General features: G+C 46.0%; 1 protein-coding gene across 1 annotated transcript; it reads left to right on the top strand.

Annotated features, from left to right (window-relative positions):
* Positions 1–1,776: 1,776 nt before the first annotated feature.
* On the top strand, positions 1,777–18,519 carry hic2 (hypermethylated in cancer 2). The gene is made up of 2 exons (XM_076149499.1): positions 1,777–1,891; positions 10,786–18,519. The coding sequence occupies exon 2, from the start codon at positions 10,859–10,861 to the stop codon at positions 12,626–12,628; it is 1,770 nt and encodes a 589-aa protein (XP_076005614.1). The 5' UTR covers positions 1,777–1,891; positions 10,786–10,858; the 3' UTR covers positions 12,629–18,519.
* Positions 18,520–19,097: the final 578 nt, after the last annotated feature.

Here is a 19,097-nt window from a genome sequence, read left to right as displayed (position 1 = left end):
GTTTTCACTAAAGTTCATGCCACGTGAAATGGAAAATGTCTTTCTATCAATAAGGAGACGATGGAGAGGAAATGATGAATGAACTCCTATGAATCTGTGAAACAACAACTTAACGCGTGTGGTGAAATGGAGAAACTGTGTGGAAACTTTGATTATCCTTCATGCTCCTGATCGATCTCCAGTCTGTTTGCACTGTGATGTCATTCTGTTATTGCACTGTTGCACTGATTTTAAAACCTAACGCCCTCACATCACCCAACAGCGTCTCACTGGGAGTTTAAGCTCTTTTTGTTTGTCTCATCTTGTGTAAGATTCTAGTTGGATTTGGAATTTTTTGCAATTTCTAACATTTATTGTATGATCAGTTTATCAGGGGATTGATCTGAGCTGTGGTTGTTTACCTTCTTATTACCAAGGTAACATCTGTACTGTTGCAACCGTATACGTGCTTCATACCGCAGACTCGGTGTCAACGCTCACTGTTCCCCTCCTCGCAGACAAGACGCAGTTCTCAGTGTAACCGCAGGATGTCAGGAGAGAGCTTTAGCGTAGAGCCATCAAGCTGCTCTATACGTCCTATTGAAACAACACACAAGAAAGACCCGCATACACCTACAGCACCACACGACTAACAGGCCCCGTCTGCTTCTCACCAACTACTCGGAATGGTGATTAGGAAAGTTTATAATTGGCAATTGAAGGCATCACCGGGCTCGTGTGCCAGTGAGCACTGAGCAGGTTCAGTGAGGCTGCATGAGCATCAGCGCCGCTTTGTATTGGCTGAGGGCTGCTGTGTGTTATCTTCAGCCTCAGCGATAAGAGGAGGAGCTAGGGGATTGCCACACTTCCGCACATCTGGTGCTCTCTCTCTCTCTCTCTCTCTCTCTCTCTCTCTCTCTCTCTCTCTCTCTCTCTCTCTAATTACTGGTCCTCAAACGGACTTCAGCGTACACAAATGATAAATCTACACACAAAAGATCCTAAGCACAACTTTCTCCAAAAACACACACAAGGCAACCAAATAAATAGATGTGATGACTTGGAATCACACATTTACATTGATTATGACATGAGGACGATGATTCTGAATGATCACGTTTAAATATACTGTATGTTCCTCTTACGTAGTTCCTATCATCACCATAGAAAGTGCAGTTTATGTTAGTGAAGCAGTGTGTGTTAGTGAAGCAGTGTGTGTTAGTGAAGCAGTGTGTGTTAGTGAAGGCTGGTAGTAAAATAGTAAACATTGCAAAACAAATTACTATATATTATTATCTGATAACGATGTCATTGGTTTGAGATGTAACAGAAGTGAACTGCGGCCCGCTCATGTCACTCCATTATGCCATCACATATGTATTTGATCAAACTGTATATTCCAGTAGACTGAGCAGCCAAACCTCTTCAAGTCAACGCAGATCTAGATTGTGCAAAACAATGTCACGCTTCTCTGAAAACATCTAATTTATTTTCTTCTTTTTAATTTGACAATGCAAAAATATATTTAAAAAAACCATTAACAGTGAGTGTGTGCATTTCTTTCAACATAGATCAGTATTCAGCTGTAGGTTCACAATGGGAAATGGAGACCTTAACCATTTTTAAAACTAGACTACGCCACACCTCTTTCTCTCTCTCTCTTTCTTTCTTTTTGTCTTTCTTCTTCTCTCTCTGGCATCTGGTTGGTAAAGTTGCCAGGGTCCGAGCTGAGGAACTGGCCAAACCCTCCCACAGTGGGATGTTTTCTCTGCTGCACTCTGGGCTGGTTTCTATTCAAATGTGGGTCAGGGGTGAGGAAGCCTAACGTCATAAGCTTGCAACATGGCGTCCCGAAGGCTGTGAGATGAGCAAGAGGATGGTAAACTGAGAACGATCCTACCGATGTAATAAGGTATTTAAACCAAATCATTTCTCTTGAAGGTGGTTCGTGAACGCGACACGGCAGAACTCTAATATCTGTTCGGATCGGATCGTTTTTCTCGCGGCTGCACGGATCGTGAGGGTTTCGGTGTTACGGTGGTGGGGTTTTTTTCCACGGCGTGCCAACAAAAAGGGGCTCCGCCGGTGCCTGTTGTGGCTCTACCAGCCTGCTTGGCAAACCGGGGGGGAATCTCCCGTAGTTTCCTCTCGTCCCCAGCCCGGGATCGTGCTCCAAAGCGCCCATAATAAGCGAGGTTGTTGGGGTTGTGGTGTTATATATCGGGATCGTGGGCTTTGGAGATGCCCCACCACAGCTCAGCAGAGTGTGAACCAAATAACAACCAGGCTGGCAAAGCACAGCAGGCGACAGAAAGGAAAGGGACTCGACGCAGCACCTCCGGGGAAATCTACAACACTTCCACCTCTGTGCTGTAACCATGTCGTGTTATTTGTTTACAGCGTGGATGATGCACGTAAGCTTATTTAACACTGATCGCTGTCATATCATTCAATACACGCGCGTTTCCCCTCAAATTGCTTAAGTGACACAAATTCCACTTTACTCGTTACACACGGTTGGTTGTTTTTGTTGGTTTTACGCACGGTGTTTGTTTGCTCATTGTGCGTAGTCCGCCGTTTACAGTCGATACTTGTCGTTTCTGTTGCATTGTTTATTTGTAGGTTAAGCCACCTCGGTCTCAGGTGTAGCCAATAAACACAATTGGATCTTAAATAAACCCAGATAGTTTCGGTTTTAAATTTGCAGTTTGCTGTATGTGTGTATAGGTTGGCTACTGTTACACACACACACTCGACCATTTTTTACAAACGGCTACGGTGTGGGTGCAGCGTAACGTTACATTATGACCCCCAAACTGCTCAGCTTCTTGCGTAATAATCGACCACACCGGGGTTTCCGGGTTAAAATCGCCACTTTCATCAGCCAAAATGCAAATGCACATAGTTTGGTTTATGAAAGAGAATTCCAAACGGCGCAGAGTCACTTGGTGGCTCGTTTAGTTCAGAGCTCAGGTGTGCAGACAGCTTCCAGCCTTCTGGAGTGATTAGTTCAGTTAAAGTACCATGGGGCACGCAGGTAATAAGGCAAAGGAATGTCAGTAATGTGAGTGTGTGTGTGTGGTAACCAAAATGTGGCTCTGTGAAAACATTTGGATCAAGGTGTGTGTGTGAGGGACATTGCTTCACTCAAAGGTTGCATGAGACTTAAGTCACTGCCATGTTACTGAGCTGGCATCTGCTCACAGTGTATATATAAGTGTGTGTGTGCCTGTGTGCTTGTGCCTGGTGTTAAGCGAAGTGTGTCACAAATCTCAAATCCAGGACAAGAACTAATCAAAATTTTTCCCCATTTTCATTTTTTTAATTCTCCCTGTCTAACATGTAAAACGTGTTTGTGAGGAAAATGTAGTGGAATTTGTTTATTGGCACTTTTGCTGGTTTCACCTCATAGAAAAAGGTTGATAAGCCTGTTTCGCCTCCCAGGTTTAAAAAAAATACCCAATACTAGTCACAATACAGTTTGAAAGCTTTTGTTTCTGTGTGACAGTACAACCAAATACATTTCACACTCCATATTGATGCTCTAATTGGGTGAAGCTGACGTGGGGCTCCTGGCTGAACTGTCTGAGCGTTAGATGTTTGTCACAATGTCGCCTCTCTAACAGCAACGTGCTGACAGTCCAGGCAGTCCTTTTGTTCATGCAGTCTTTTTTATTTCCTCAGTGTTTCTTAAAAGCTCTCAGGCAGGTATGAAGTGCCAGTCTGAGCCCACAGGGTGTTTTTGTTATATTGAACACATTCCTCTTCCAGGTAGTTCATAAAACATCACAATGAAAACGTCTCATTTAGACTCGTGCAACAACCAGACAGGAATTTGGGTTTTTTGGCTCTTAAAGAGTTAAATCCTGTCTTACTTTTTATTTCATTGGCAGCGTGACCCACATAGACGTTGTTGCCATTGGATACCATTAGATCTATGTTCATATAACCAGGAAATTTGGGTTGGCAGAATAAGGAGTCAACTGATCAGTGTGACTTGTGTCATTGATCACTGTGGACTACAAACCTTGGCCTGGGTGTGTAATTCATCTGTGTGTGTGTGTACGCGCCTAAGGATCAGCTGGTTGGTCTTGCCTCCCCCTACTTGTCCTTTCCCCCCTTCCCAACATACATATACACACACACACTCCTACACAGTATCCTGTGTACATTGTGATCATGGCTTACAATGGTGTGTGTGGGCAGCGCAGTGCAGTAAGAAGGCTACTTAGTCTATATGTCCTGCTGACAAGTTGGATAAGGACTTATGGATTGTGCTCGCCTGTCGTATCCAAACGTGTCCGTCCCTCTGCTCTGCTCTGTGTGTGTGTGTGTGTGTGTGTGCCGGTGGTTGGAGGGGCAGTTTGTTTCGTTGGGCGGCTAAACCACCTCGGGGCAGGGTTGTTGTTCTTTAAGGAGAAGAAACGGTCTGTGGAATGTAGTGCTGATAGCCAGAAGGTTATGCAGCGTTTAAAGAGGAGTGGGGGGTGGGGGGGCGGGCAGCTCTGTAAAACATTGGACCGTACAGGATCTCTCCTTACCCAACATGCCCTCTGTCCTTAACCAAAGCATTAGGCACCAGGTCATGTGTGTCTGATGCTTTTTACAGGGCGGCTTTTATCTCATCAACAAAGCTCATTCTTTGAAGACAGAGGTCACTTTATCATACCAATCATACGTTCACTTCTTAGTTAAGTGGTTGATTGCTTTACCGTCAGTGAGGGCACACAGAAATGCCCCGCAGTGTAGATATGCACTGTGCCTTGTTAGTAACCGCTATCTCTGTGGCCTTAAAGGTCTCATTGTTCACTTTAGTCTTTAATTTATCCAGGGGCCAGTTTGGATGCAGCAACTAAGCCACAAAGATGCAACACAGCATGTTAGGCAGAGGCGGTACACTTACCAGATTATTAGGTACACATGTGCAATAATCCAATAAAATACAGAGCGAGCGTTTTCTAATGATGCCTACCCTTTGTGTGTTTGAATCGGTAAAACATTAAAGGTGGCTTTTAATTTAACATCGTCCGATACAATGGATGCCAACTGCCGCCTCAAAAAATGACCGCAGAATTGACCGCCTCACAGATGAAGTGTGTGTCATCTGGTGGAACTGTAGCAGATCGTATTAGCTTGTTCAGATACACATAATGAACCGGTTAGTCTGTGTAGATGGTAAATACCGTCCATGACCAGAGGGAGAGAGAGAGAGCAGTTAGTAAGTTGTACAGTTGTAGCGGCTCTCCATGATTGTATTTACCGGGCTGTGATGTGGCGACGACACTGAGTGATGACGGTGATATACGCACACGCAGAGAAGTGAGACGCTAAAGAAACTACACAAAGTGTGACCCGGGCGGTTCTCACGGTGGGAAAAGTAGCCGGAGGATCTGATGTGAATTTGATGTAGGACCACAGATGCAAGTGGCACAGATCTCATGAGGAAACGGATCAGATTTGTATTTTCGGACGCTGATCAGAAATCTGTCACAATACTGCAGACAAAAAGTACAATCATGGAGCCTGACTGATGACTTTAACATGTTAGAGTCTGGCTAATGCACCCATCACCTAAATATGTAGGTGTGAAATATTAACATGTTCTGTGTGTGTGTGTGTGTGATATTGGTATGCATGAGATATTGTTCCTGTCTCTGCCTTTAGGCCTGACTGTGGCTTGAAGGTCTTGTTTTACCAGTGGGTGACACTGACAAACTCCACCTACTCATTTATGACCTATTGTGTGGTTGCAGTGTAGAGACGGCTTTAAAACTGACATGCAAACAATCGTGCTCCATCACGTGAAGGGGAAGAGAAACGCAGAAGTCAATATTCTGTTGTCTGTTGTTTTTAAGTCTTTGGTGTTTCAGTGTTTCCGAAATGAAGTCATCGTTATTTAGACTGTTATGGACTGTTGCATCAAGTCTTGACTGACCCATGAGATTGGTGTGTGTGTGTGTGGCTGCAGAACGCTGTCACATCTGGGGTATGTGGCGACTAAAGGCCCCCTCCTGTGATGAAATGGACTGGGCTCTTTTCTGTCTGCTGCACCCTGGGCAGGTCTCTGTTGTGTACAACATGGCTGACGGAAAATGAGACTTAATTGGAATGGTTGTACCCGGGCTGCGGCGAGGCGACTGTAATTGCTGTCCCTCCCACTTCAGCCGTGCAGCGTTGAGCCGGCTGCACTTGTTCTCTAGCGTTTGTAACCAACAATTCTGTTGCAGAGATCTGCTTTTATGTGTGTATATATATATATATTTTTTTTTTTTTACATTGTTATATATATTTTAGGTTGTAGTCTGAATTTAGATGCGTGCTCGGCATAAATCATGACGAGCTCAGCATGTTTTCATTCTAGCCTCTGTAACCCTCAGTTATCCAGCCTGGCTGCGTCTGTGGATATACAGTCATTTCATCTTTCAAAATTCAGAACACGGCTGTATGGCATGTTGGAGTAGAGAAGAAGAAGTAAAGATGTATAAATACCAAATCCCATCATGTCACACACACACAGTGGAGAGCTTTGTGTTGTGAGGTAAAAAGGCAGGAAATGATTGTTACCTTCATCTGATGTATGGTGTTCCATTATGTGTGGTCTGTTCCTGCAGACACAGTTTTTATTTCGCAGGTATCAAGCAACACATCAAATTGGTATGAGGGCCACCACACACACGTGAGGCAGCGCTGTGTGAGGGGGGCTCGACCTTACCCATACACTGTCAGCCATGTTGAAATGGCTCAGAGGTGGTTGCTTGGTGTTTGTATTTCAAACTGGCTTTGTACCATCCCCCTAGCCCCTCCCCCACTCCCTCTGCCCACCAGAACACTTTCGTGTGTGTGTGTGTGTGTGTGTGTGTGTGTGTGTGTGTGTGTGTGTGTGTGTGTGTGTGTGTGTGTGTGTGTGTGTGTGTGTGTGTGTGTGTGTGTGTGTGTGTGTGTGTGTGTGTGTGTGTGTGTGTGTGTGTGTGTGTGTGTGTGTGTGTGTGTGTAGCAAGGCCTTTTTGCTTGTACATGATTGGCTCTGTGTTCTCTGCCTGCTTCAAACGTGCCTTACCTGCACAGTTGCCTCTTCCCCTGTTTCTCTCGCTCTGCACAGTGTGTGTGTGTGTGTGTGTGTCAAAGCCGTGACAGTAAATATGGTGCAAAGGCATCGGTGTGTAAGATAACCCCTGCAATAAAAACCCGGACGAATGTTTTTTAAAATCTCGCTCAGTCTCGTTTTCTATTTGTTAGCAGGTGACCTTTCACAATGCGAGGGTGTGTGTTCTTATTGCACCACAGGACTTTGCCTCACCTCTGCCCTCTCTCCTGGCTCTCTACCCTCTGCTCAGGAGATTAGTACCACAACCCACTGCTCTCTCCCTCACCTTCATTGCAGGAACAAAGATAGCTTTACTGTGTGTGTTTAATCACTAAATTTGACAATAAAAGGATACAAAGGTGGCGAGTAGAAATGGAGTTTAACTAGATTATCCACGTTGCCGGTGTGAGCAGCTTTATTCAGAGGAAAGTGACATTAAGGCAGTGCTTGGGGCACTTTGAAGCGTGTTTGCTCTCTGTGCCACACGGACATATTATCCTGATCCTGTCTGCAGAGTCGGCGTAAACATCGGTCGACTCAACGCCTCCTGAGAAAGTCAAGGCTGTGACTAAGCAGTATGACTTGTTTTTAAAATCAGGCGGCCCCTCTATCAATAAGCACGAGTCGCTTTTTTGAAAAGGTTAACACTGCAGGCAAGGTAAGCTGATCCTGTGCCGGTGCCTGAAGGGCAACAGCCACCCTGGTCTCCTGTCCAAACCCAGAGCGGGCTTGGGTTGGTATGTTGGGCCATATTAGGTCAGAGAATGTCTTGTTCCTCTAGGGTCAGTCATTCATTATGGCTCTCCTGACCAGCTATCTCACCATCTCCCAACCCTCCTGCCAGGTCACTGCGGCCTCTGCAGAGAACATAAAAATACAAGCAGCCAACTCTGCAGGAAATACCGCTCGCCCTCTATGTAACGTTAGACATATGAACTTGTCATTCCGCACACGGGATATATGATTCCACTTAATGCAGCTCTTGTGTGTGTGTGTAGTTGTCTTTTTCTAACATATTTCACACAGGTTTTAATGCTCCGATAAACCCTGATTTTCTAATTGTTACTGCAGTTTATCACGTTAAATCATGCCGTGATACTGCACGAGACATGTAACTCTATAGCCTACGTGTGTGTACGCGCACTGCACACTTACAACACCAGCACCATGCACTCCCAGGTAGAACTACTAAGACGGTGGAGGCCGATCTCTCCCCTGTGGTATTAAGCCTGTTTTCCTGGGCAGCACCGTTGGAAGAGGAGCTGGGCCTACACGTGTCCCACCCTAGCTGCATATAGATCAGCCATAATCCATTAGCAGCTCCCTGGAATCTAGCCGGCACAGCACAGCACCGGAGGGGCCAGGGGAGAGAGGGTAGCTGAGTGAGTGATGGGGGGAGGAGAGAGGGAGAACGAGGGATGAGAGGAGGAGGGGTGGGGGAGGGCTCTTTTTCTTTTTTTTTCCTTTTTTCTCTTCTCCTGAGCTGGCTCCTCTACACGGAGCCCAGCCCCCTTTTATGTCGGTCTGCTGGAAAAGCCTCTTGAATCCCCCCATAAAGCCTGCAGAGGTGTGTGTGTATGCTAAGCGAGAGACTTGACTGATATATGGCTTCCTGGCTGGCATCACAGCAGAGGCCCTTCTTTCTCTACCAGGCCTCTTCTCCGTTACCGCCCGTGGGGTTGCGAGCCTTACACCTTCCCCGCACACTCTGCATTGGCCTGTAGATCTGGGTTACGTGTTACAGAGGAGCTCATTATCATTCACGCTGAGGACAGGGACGGGGTGAACTCGTCCCTGGGATCCGTCTACATGCCCAGGCACAGGCTGGTGAGGATCGGAGGAGAGAGGGAGAGAGAAAAGACGAGAGAAGCAGAGGAGAAACTGGGGGAGGGGAAGAACACCATGAGTAGAAGTGTCAAAGCAGAGGAGGCGAGCCCAGGCCTGGACCTGAGAGTAATGATCACTCCAGCTGATTGTATCAGCCTGCCTGGCTCTTTGAACACAGCCTGCTTTCAAACCCCAGCGAGCCATCTTTAATTGAATATTTCTATCTTGTTCTTGCGTGAAGCCGCACGATGTTGTCCTGCCTTTGGTTATTTTCTCAAAATCTTTGTTGTGGTTTTCAGTTGTGACACACAGGGCCTCAGCCTGGGTGTGTGTAACGCTTCCACTCAGATTTCAAGGTGATTCCAAAGTGCTTTTGCTGCTGTTTGTTGGCAGGCTGTGGGGTCCATGCGGCAGCTTTCTACTGTGCTGGATATTTCAGAATCCTCGATGAAGCACATAGATTGACAATAAGCACTCTTTAAACTGACGCAACACATGATCATGACAAATTACAATCTACAATCATGGGTTTAAGAATAATCTGCGGTTCTGTTTTAGTTATAAAGTTCTGGCCCTCAGTTGAACCTTCTTGGGGCTTTAGATAAACAAAGTTCTGCTGTGTGACTTTGCATGTCAGTCTGATGCTTTGGTCACAGTGAGGTTGAAAGCCTCTCCCCTCACACACTGAGATGAAATGATACATATTCCCACATTCGTGTTGATGGCTTGAGTGATGCATCGCTCAGCATTACAGTGTAATCTCCTATAATACCATATACCCTCATCAGGGGCATTAAGGGTGTGTGTCCATTTTCTTAATCTAAGGATTTAAGAACATGTTCAGCATGAGTCAGGGACAAACCCGGCTGCTCCAATCAAAACTACCCACAGTTCCACTCACCCTGTGGTTGTATTCTTTACATTGTGCTTCTCTACAAAATGTGTGTATTCAGTCAGAGCAGAAGTGGAGCACCATGATTTGTAAAAGATGATCAGTATGTACCTTAACCCAGAATGAGATGCGTCTGTCCCAATTCCATAAATGAGGGCCTCTCTGGAGGATCAGGTGGTGCTGTCCTTGTCTCTGCGCCACACCCTCTCCCCCCCTCTCCTGCCCGGCCTCTTGTGTAGTTTTACCTGCTCAGGTGTCACCTAATCCCTCCCCCCGGCCTTGCAGTGCCACCGACCCCCACCCCAAACAATAGGGCAGGGGCTGACATTACCATGACCTAATGGAGACGAGCGTGAGCCGAGCTCCCAAAGAGGGCACCCCGCCGAAACTAGAGTTACTCCACGGAGATGGATCGGGAAGACGAGCTGAGAGCAGGCACCTTAGAAAAGTAGTTACTTTAGCTCCGCTCCGGCCCCGCCCCTTTGGCTTTTGTGCCAGAACACAAGCAATGTGTACAATCAGAACATGATACATGTAGGTTGGCAATTTGTTTAAAAAAGAAGATGGGAGGGGAGGGGAGGGGGGGGGGGGGTCCTGTTTCTAAGCTGCTGTGTGATTATGTGGCACACCATGCTGAGGATTTGTAACACATGCAGTTTGAGTGGTAGAGATGTGGGACACGTGCTGGCAGTGTGACTGTGTGTTCTTTTAAACCTCTAACAAGTTCTAATATTACTTCAGGCGCTATTGTACAGGACATCAAATGTAACGTAATAAACACAAGACTCTTATAGAACAATCACTGCATTGTATGTCCACTGATAAACAAGCAGTCCAGAAGGCAGACATGTTGTATTTGGGATAATCAATGATTCTGTGCATCAATTACCTTTGTGTACATTTATTACACTTATATTACCAACTTGTGTACTTCTTATTTTGGTTTGTCTGATTCTTCTTGTTTGTGACTGTCAAACTAATCTTTTCTTTTCTTTTCTCTCAGCCTCAGGTGGAGCTCGTGTAGGAAGAGAGAGAGAGAGAGAGTGAGAGAGAGAGAAGGAAAAAGGAAGGTGGAAATGGAACTGCCAAATCATGCCAAACAACTGTTGCTGCAACTCAACCAGCAGAGAGCCAAGGGCTTCCTGTGTGACGTCATCATTGTGGTGGAGAATGCACTCTTTCGCGCTCACAAGAACATCCTGGCAGCGAGCAGCATCTACTTCAAATCTCTGGTCCTCCATGATAACCTCATTAACCTCGACACAGAGATGGTTAACCCCTCTGTGTTCAGACAGGTCCTGGACTTCATCTACACCGGGAAGCTCCTGTCCTCGTCTGACCAGAGCAGTGAGCAGAACTTCAGTGCCCTCTTAACCGCAGCCAGCTACCTCCAGCTCCATGACCTTGCTGCTCTGTGCAGAAAAAAGCTGAAGCGCAATGGCGGAAAGCCCCAGCCAGGTAAACCCGCCACTCCAGGTCCCCTCAGCCGCTTACGCATCAGCAACCAGCGCCTTTCCTCCTCTACCCCTGCGGGCCCCAACAACCACTATCCTCCCACCCCTTCCGATGCCGACCAGCCACAGCCGGATGAAGGCCTTCGGGACAAGCTCTCAGACGATGAGATGTTTGTCGGCAGCTCTGGGAAAAACGGGAACGGGGCGAACGGCAGCACTAACGGTAACCTCAGCAGTGGAGGAAGTGCTGGAGAGCCGGACCTTGGCCTAGACCTGTCCAAGAAGAGCCCTCCCTCTGCGGGCACAGCCACCGATGCCCTCAGCCCTCATAGCAACTCCCAAGGGTCCCCTCAATCTGCCTCAGTATCCACAACCAACAGTGCCTCACTGGACGACTCCTCCACCACTCTACCAGGTGGAGACACCTGTGGCTCAGAGCCCACAGAGCTCAACTCCACCTCTAAAGTCTCAGAGGAAACCCAAAACCAGCCCGACGGGCCCCCACCCCAGAAAAAATCCCGGCAGGGTGCTCGCAAGAATGAATGGCCTAAGAGAGAGGCATCAGGGTTAAAGTCTGAGGACCATGACCGGCCTCTGGTCAATGGGGTGATTGTGGGTCCTAAAGATGGTCGCTCCTCTAGTGGTGGGGTTGGAGGGGGCAGTGGTAGCAGCTTAGCCTCTGACCAGTCCTTCCAGTGTAAAGAAGAGGAAGACGGAGGAGAGAATGGCCAGGATCACAGCGAAGAGAGTGGGCAGAGTGACGGGGAGAGCGGAGGAGGGGGAGGAGGCAAGGCAGGGGGACACAGCGCCAACTATGTGTACCGCCAGGAAGGTTTTGAGCCAGCATTCGGAGACAACCTCTATGTGTGCATTCCCTGTGGCAAGGGCTTCCCCAGCTCTGAGCAGCTCAACGCTCATGTGGAGACACATACTGAGGACGAGCTCTACATCAAAGAGGAGGGAGGGACCTTTGTCAAAGAAGAAGATGAAGAGGAGGCAGAGGACCTCTCTGCCCCCGTGGGTCCCTCCAATTTTGGTGGCGCTGAAACACGTCCGTTCAAGTGTACCGTCTGCACTAAGAGCTACAAAGATCCCGCAACGCTGAGACAACACGAAAAGAGCCACTGGCTGACCAGGCCCTTCCCCTGCAACATCTGTGGGAAGATGTTCACCCAGAGGGGCACCATGACGCGCCACATGCGCAGCCACCTCGGCCTCAAGCCTTTCGCATGTGAAGAGTGTGGCATGCGCTTCACACGCCAGTACCGTCTGACGGAGCACATGCGTGTCCACTCTGGGGAGAAGCCGTATGAATGCCAGCTATGTGGGGGGAAGTTCACGCAGCAGCGGAACCTCATCAGTCACCTGAGAATGCACACCTCGCCCTCTTAGAAATGATTCAAGCCAAAGAACTCTGGGAATAGAAAAAAAAAGAAACCTTTCTCTACCTTTTTCCATCTCTAAAGCAAAGAAACGCACATATACACATTCACACGCAGACACACACATTTCTACACGTTAATTCCAGTTTACGACACCCCTGGCTAAGTGAATGATGTAGCTGTTAGCCAGCGTGGGCTCTCAGTGTAGGTGGGACCTTGTTGACGCACTGGTCACGTCCTCATCTGTATCTAGTGACATCCGCTCACCTCTCAGGAGTTCTGGAGGGAAGATTCACTCCCGTCTCTCTCCAAAGTCACGAAGCCATGGATGGACTGGCATGACTTCTGGGTCTGCGTCGTACGTCTGTTTAAATGTGAATGTGGGTACTGATGAAATGTCAAACCCTCCCTCACCTCGCAAACCCCCTCTGCAAGCTTTCCTCCCTTCTACCTTTGAGCATCTTTGAAGTTATAAGATTCAAACAGATCATTTCGAAAATTCCCTTTGTACTCCAGTGCTACTCTGACCAAAAACCCACAAAGAACAATACTGGCAATAATTCAGCAAATTTTCAAGCTTTATATGTTGGTGACGGGGATCTGTGTGTACGACCAGGGGGAACTAGGTTTGGGACCATCTCCTTGCTTTAAAGTGAAAGTCCTGACAGAGGGTTCTAGGTGGGATGACATTGGATCAGTTGTTAGTTCTTACAGGTGACAAACACTCGGCGTCCTCTCTGCAGCCGTTTTGCGACGCAGAGAGGATCTTTGTTTCTTTCGGTTCTGCCTGCTCGTGCGCCCAGGAGTGAATCCTGGCTGGATTCACTTGAGGTACTTTGTTTTACTTAAAGAACTTGTCATGTTTCAGTGAATGTTTAAACTGGAAGGTCTTGGGATGTTTGTTTTCTTTTTGTTTAGAGGAGGGGAGGGGTTTTGGGGCAGGGGGTAGTTTGTTGTGGGTAAGGAGAAGGTGTTGTAGACTGAACAGTACGGTTCAGTGGGTACGTTTATATTTTTTGTCTGTATAGCTTTCCTCCCCTCAGAAAAAAGAGAAGTCTATTTATATAGGCTTGTGACCTCGCTACCTCTGATTACTCTTACGAACTCTATGTTGATTAGTTGAAAGTTCCTTTGTAATTAATTGTAAAAAGTGTGTAGATTACGGTAAACTTTTCACCTAATGCTTTAACCTGCCCATCTCTCAACACAGGTTTTTAATGCTCATAGGTTTTACACGTTATTATTGTTTCTAGCTGTCGTCTTTTCCCTGTCCAATAGCTTTTTTGGGGTGCACTGCTCAATGTGACCCCCACCTCACAATGTACTGTAGCTTCCTGCCTGGAGCAAATAGTGTTTAGTTAGTTAGTTTAGGTGTACAGTGTTCCAAAGATCTTATGAATGTTGAGGAGAACAGAGCTAACTAACAAACATTGCTAGACAAGTTCATAACCAAAGTTTTTAAAAGATGTACTTAAGATATATAGCATACTAAATTATTTCACTTTTTGATTTCTTTTTGCTGTATAAAACAAATAATGAATTATATTCTAAGTCCAGACAAAGAAATCCACTGTTTTTGATGGAATCTTGACCAATGACTCTGAGACTGAGGAAAGTTCTTGTGCTTTGCAAGGAAAGCTTGTGCTGATTGGTGGGCCGGTATAATGTCAACTTTACCACCTAACACAAATGGGTGAAGCTTAAAAACGTGTTCTCGGAGCATGTTTCTTTTTCTTTCGTTTGTATCCAGAGTCCTTATCACTTTATATTCCCTGACTTTAAAAACAGGACTTGATGACGTTGTATGTGTTCTGTTCAGACCAAAAAAAGAAAAAGAAAAAAAAGATAGGAATTATAATCAGAATTTTAAATGTGAAGTTCAAGTTTGCTTGTTAGTTTTTTTTGTTTTGTTTTTTTCGAGCCAGACTTGTGAGAACTTGTACTAAGAAGGGAGAAGCAGCGATGCACTGGACAGCTGGACAACTCATCGGTCTCCTGCAGCATCCATTTTGTCTGATTGTATTCCATTATACTACAAAATGGTCCTGAACACGTCTAACCTCTAAAGCTTTACCTGACCACAAGCAACCATAACTGGGGGGTTGGCCCCTCTGTTGTCTCTGGGCCTGTCCAGTGTATCCAGAACTCTTAACAGTCACACTGTGGAATGTGAACCTTCACTACAAGTTTTTGGTATAGGCATTCCTCTATTATGTTGGTTTAACTGTCTTTTTTTAATTCCTCCTCTTTGGTCCTCCTGTTATGGTCTGTGAAATGTTTGTTATCATAGGGATGCAGCTACAGTTACACAGACTCACTATCGTTTTAAGGTATCTGCGTCCTGGACTCCCACATTTGTTACTTGCTTATGTTGGATGTTGTCTTGCTCTAAAGCAGTTGCTGTTAGTAATTGCATGGTACATCTATACATTTTTCACCCCCCTCCTCCCCACAAACATGTTATTTATGGCCTGATCCATTGTTGCTTGTGATCTCTTCTAGCTTAAGAGGGAGTCCACAATGCATTGCCTTCAAACGTTATTGTACTTGTCAGCACTTACTGCAGTACAGCGTAATGTCTGTCGTGCAAAATGTGTTTTTGTACAAGATCTTTAGCCATCTCTGCAAACGACTTTGCAGCTGTAGTCGAATGCTTGCTTGTTTGATATAACGAAGAAGAAAACTACGAACTCCAAACTGTGACCATACTACTACTACTACTACTACTACTACTTCTACTACTAGTACTACTACTATTCAAATACTTCAGGGATTGTTCTGCATCTGTGAATGCAGGGCTCTCAGCTACATTTGTAAGACATAGTATTGTATCAATTTCTCTGTATTTTAATCATGGGAAAGGCAAAACACTAGTTTCATATTTAAGACAAACAGGGGGGTACTGTTTCAACTAACACAAAGAGCCTTGACAAAGGCGAGGCAGCTCAAAACAATTCTACATCTTAGTTAGTAACACAATATGTTCAGAAATAGTTGCAAAGTTGTACAAAGAACTAAGAAGAAAAAGCTCATACCCAAATCCACAACTATTTTTTAAACCAAAGCACATTTGAATGATTATGGAACCGTGTGTGGCTCTAAAAAGAAACATATGTATTTATCTCATTGTTTACATAAACTTTACAGTTTTACAGACCTCAATAGAGACTCGGCCAGTCAGAGAGGTGGTTTTGTGTCATTTTTTGTGTTTTTTTTCAAATTGCTTTTCCACAGAGGTTGCTGCCAAAACAAAAGCATAGCGTCAAATATGCAGCGAGGTGCTGCATATTCAATTAGGGGGAGGGGTGTGTGGGTTAGGGGCGCTCCCCCCCTCTGCCAGCTGGCTTGGGGGTGACCCTGCGCCCCAGTCCCCCTGCCCTCTGCCCTGTCTTCAGATGGGACAGCAGTGGTGGGGGTGGGCGACGTGTCCTTGACATATTAATCAAAAGGCATTGTTAGTGGGGTTCTTTTAGTTCAGTGTTGTCCCTGTTTATCCAAACACACTTGAGGACTATCTCTGCTCTGCTGTTTGGCTCTCTTAATATGTAGGATGGGGTGGATCAGGTTATTCCTCTCCCCTGACATGGTACCTCCATGATGCTGGCGGCTGTTCAAACCTACCTGGAGAACGTAGCTTTGATTGAGTAACTGCATGTAAACAGGTTTATCTGCTAGTCTTAACTGTGAATGTTATTGTCCTTTCTGCTTTGATGATGTTTTTCTAGCTGCCTGTATTCTGTGGGTTAAAGCAGCACAAACCTCTGGCTGGCCGGGCCTCATGCAAAGTTGGTGCAAACACTTATTGACAGTGTTCTTTTTTATCAGATGTCTATTGTTGTCAGTGATGAATGTATTTATTTCTGGTCCTGCCCTCACCTCTGCAAATAATTTGCTCAGTGTGTGAGACTGAGGTGGAGGCAGGACCCCCTTTTTTTGTTTTTGAGGATTTCAAGCTGAGAATCAAAAGTGAGACACAAAGCAGCCATTAACCACAATCTGTGAAGTTCACTTTGTTTTTGGGGGGGGAGAAGAGATTTAATTTAGTTTTCATCACAGAGACTCAAAGAAAATGGTCTATGGCATTTAATATCTCCTTTCTCAGTTATAAATGACAGTCTGGGGTTTTTATTTCATGTAATTCACTTTGGGCGTTTTGGCCCATGTGTTCTCACTGAATGACGACACACTCGGGGTGGTGAACTGTAACACCCTGGTGTGTGTGTGTGTGTGTGTGTCTGTAGAACAGAGGCTACTGTATCCTTTCAACCTTGCTCTCCCTGGGTGCTGCCATGCTGCTGCCATCTTATGATATATCTATATAAAAACAAAAACCCATCCACACAGCAGGAACATGCACATAATCGACACTTCTGTGAACGGTAGTGTTCCCGTTACATTTCTTGTCTTAAACCACTCTAAAGCCACCTCTTCCATCCCCCTTTTTGTGATGTAGTGTGTGTTCTCGGAGGGTTTTAGAACCTTTGGGTGAGATAGCTTTACTAAGTGCACTTTGTATGTTTTTCAAAGCCTCTGGGACGACCCGGACGCCGCGCTCATATCGGTTCCCATTTAAACTGACGGTTTACTCTCTGTCTTTCTCTCTTACCTCATCATTATTGCTGTGTGTTTGTTGAAATATCATATCATTATGCAGTGTTACAAAAGCTTTAAAAAAACGAATATACAAAGCAGGGGACGCGTGGAAGAGGCCGTTGCTCGGCTTCTGCGCGTTTCCCTCTCGTTTCTCGGTATTAACTATTGTAACAAGTACTTATTTTGCAACCCTACGGCGCCCTGCCATCCTCTCCAGGCATGCTGTATAGTAGAGGGGCTGGTCTGTCCAGTTATTATGGAGATGCTCCTTCGTACCTCGGCAGACTGAACCAAAGCTCGTTTTTTTAAAATGGCCTCCGGTGCATTGCTGTGTGCTCCGGGGCGCCGTCGGCTCCTGTTTAAGCTTTACTGTCCCTTGCTTTATCTCAGACAGCACTGACCCTCTGATTGAGCCCCTTGACCCTGCTGTTACTGCAGAGCTGCTGCGTTTCACATATTCACATCAGTATTTACTGTACCTCCACTGACACGACACAGAAAACACCAAATTACCTCAAAACGTTCAGTGTTTACAGCAATCTTGCCATTACATGTCAGCTTTTAACCTTTTTTATTTTTGTTTTTACCGTCCATCTGTAACCAAAATATCCCTTTGACATTGTTTGTAGCAGCTTATTGTCCTGTTAATGACTTTATACAGGCACAGTGTCGCCTCGGTGTGCGCTGTGTTGATGGGAAGACATGATTAGCTGCTAAAAACGACTGTAGTACTTGAAGAGTTGATTACTGGAGCTATCCATGAAGTGTATCAAGCTTCCTCTCTGCTCCCTTTTCTTCATGAACAGCCTCTTAATAATGTATCAGGATCTGTGGGCTGAGAGGCTCTGAATGAACATGTAGGGTCTTTGCTGATGAATAATTAAGACCCGAGGAACCCTCCCCCTTGGCAAATACTCTTCACATGCTAAGGTGCGCACACACACCCAGGTACGCTTTAGCCGCGCACACACACCCGCTCACGCACACGGAGGCCACACTCGCTCTCTGTCCACGCGTCAAACACAGCCCGACATGCACACACCGGTATCTAAATGAGATTCTGTGACCCTGTGTGGCGACTGGCAGCACCCGGGCCGGGCTCTTCTTTATCTCCACTCCTCAGAGAGCTCGTATTCAGGTCAGAGCCGCCACCGTGCATAGCGATGGGGCTCGCAAAAACTCAAAGTGTCATAAAAGTGTAATACAGCTGACCTCAGCACTCACAACCTTGCAGTCTTAATGTACAGCAGTGAGGAAAAATAAACTGTTATTTTATGATCTTTTCATTAAAAGCTTGATTGAAAACCACACCTGTGTTTGACATCTCTTCCTTTATCTGTGTTTACTTATCACTTTGTTTTAGATGAGTTTTCTGTTTAATTGTCTCATCTCTCAGCTCTGGAGACGCGAGCTCATCCGCACTGATGATGATTACCTCATTACTTACATGTTTTACATATTTGCATCAGTAACACTGACAGCGGCCGTTTCTCACAATGCGAACCTTTGATCGATGAGCACAATTACCTATGTGGAGTTTTTAATCCTTTATCAGTAAGGGATGAGTTTACTTCACGGCCGCTCGGTTCTGTTAATGAGATCGTGTCTTAGCAGCGAGCGTCTCCACAGCTCGCAGGTCACACGCACGCCGGTTTCGCTCTTTGCTCTCCTCCGCCTCAGGGTTGCTGTATCTGCATTCTACAAACATGCTTCAGTCTCATGTGTCATGTAGCAGTATGCACACGTTCTTACCTGCGTGTTTGAACGCAGCGCGATCGTCAGAGAGCCAAACCTGCTCCATTTCCATTAAATAAATATGAAACCGCGTGAGCTGCAGTAAGCCACAGGGACAAACGGCCTAACACACACCGATCTGAGCTCTGATG

Source organism: Genypterus blacodes, unplaced genomic scaffold (genome assembly GCF_046128005.1).
Source record: "Genypterus blacodes isolate CSIRO-AG114 ecotype Tasmania unplaced genomic scaffold, CSIRO-AGI_Gbla_v1 ptg000045l_1, whole genome shotgun sequence".
NCBI lineage: Eukaryota > Metazoa > Chordata > Actinopteri > Ophidiiformes > Ophidiidae > Genypterus > Genypterus blacodes.
The sequence above is the reverse complement of the archived record's forward strand: the minus strand, read 5'-3'. Positions and strand labels throughout refer to the sequence as shown.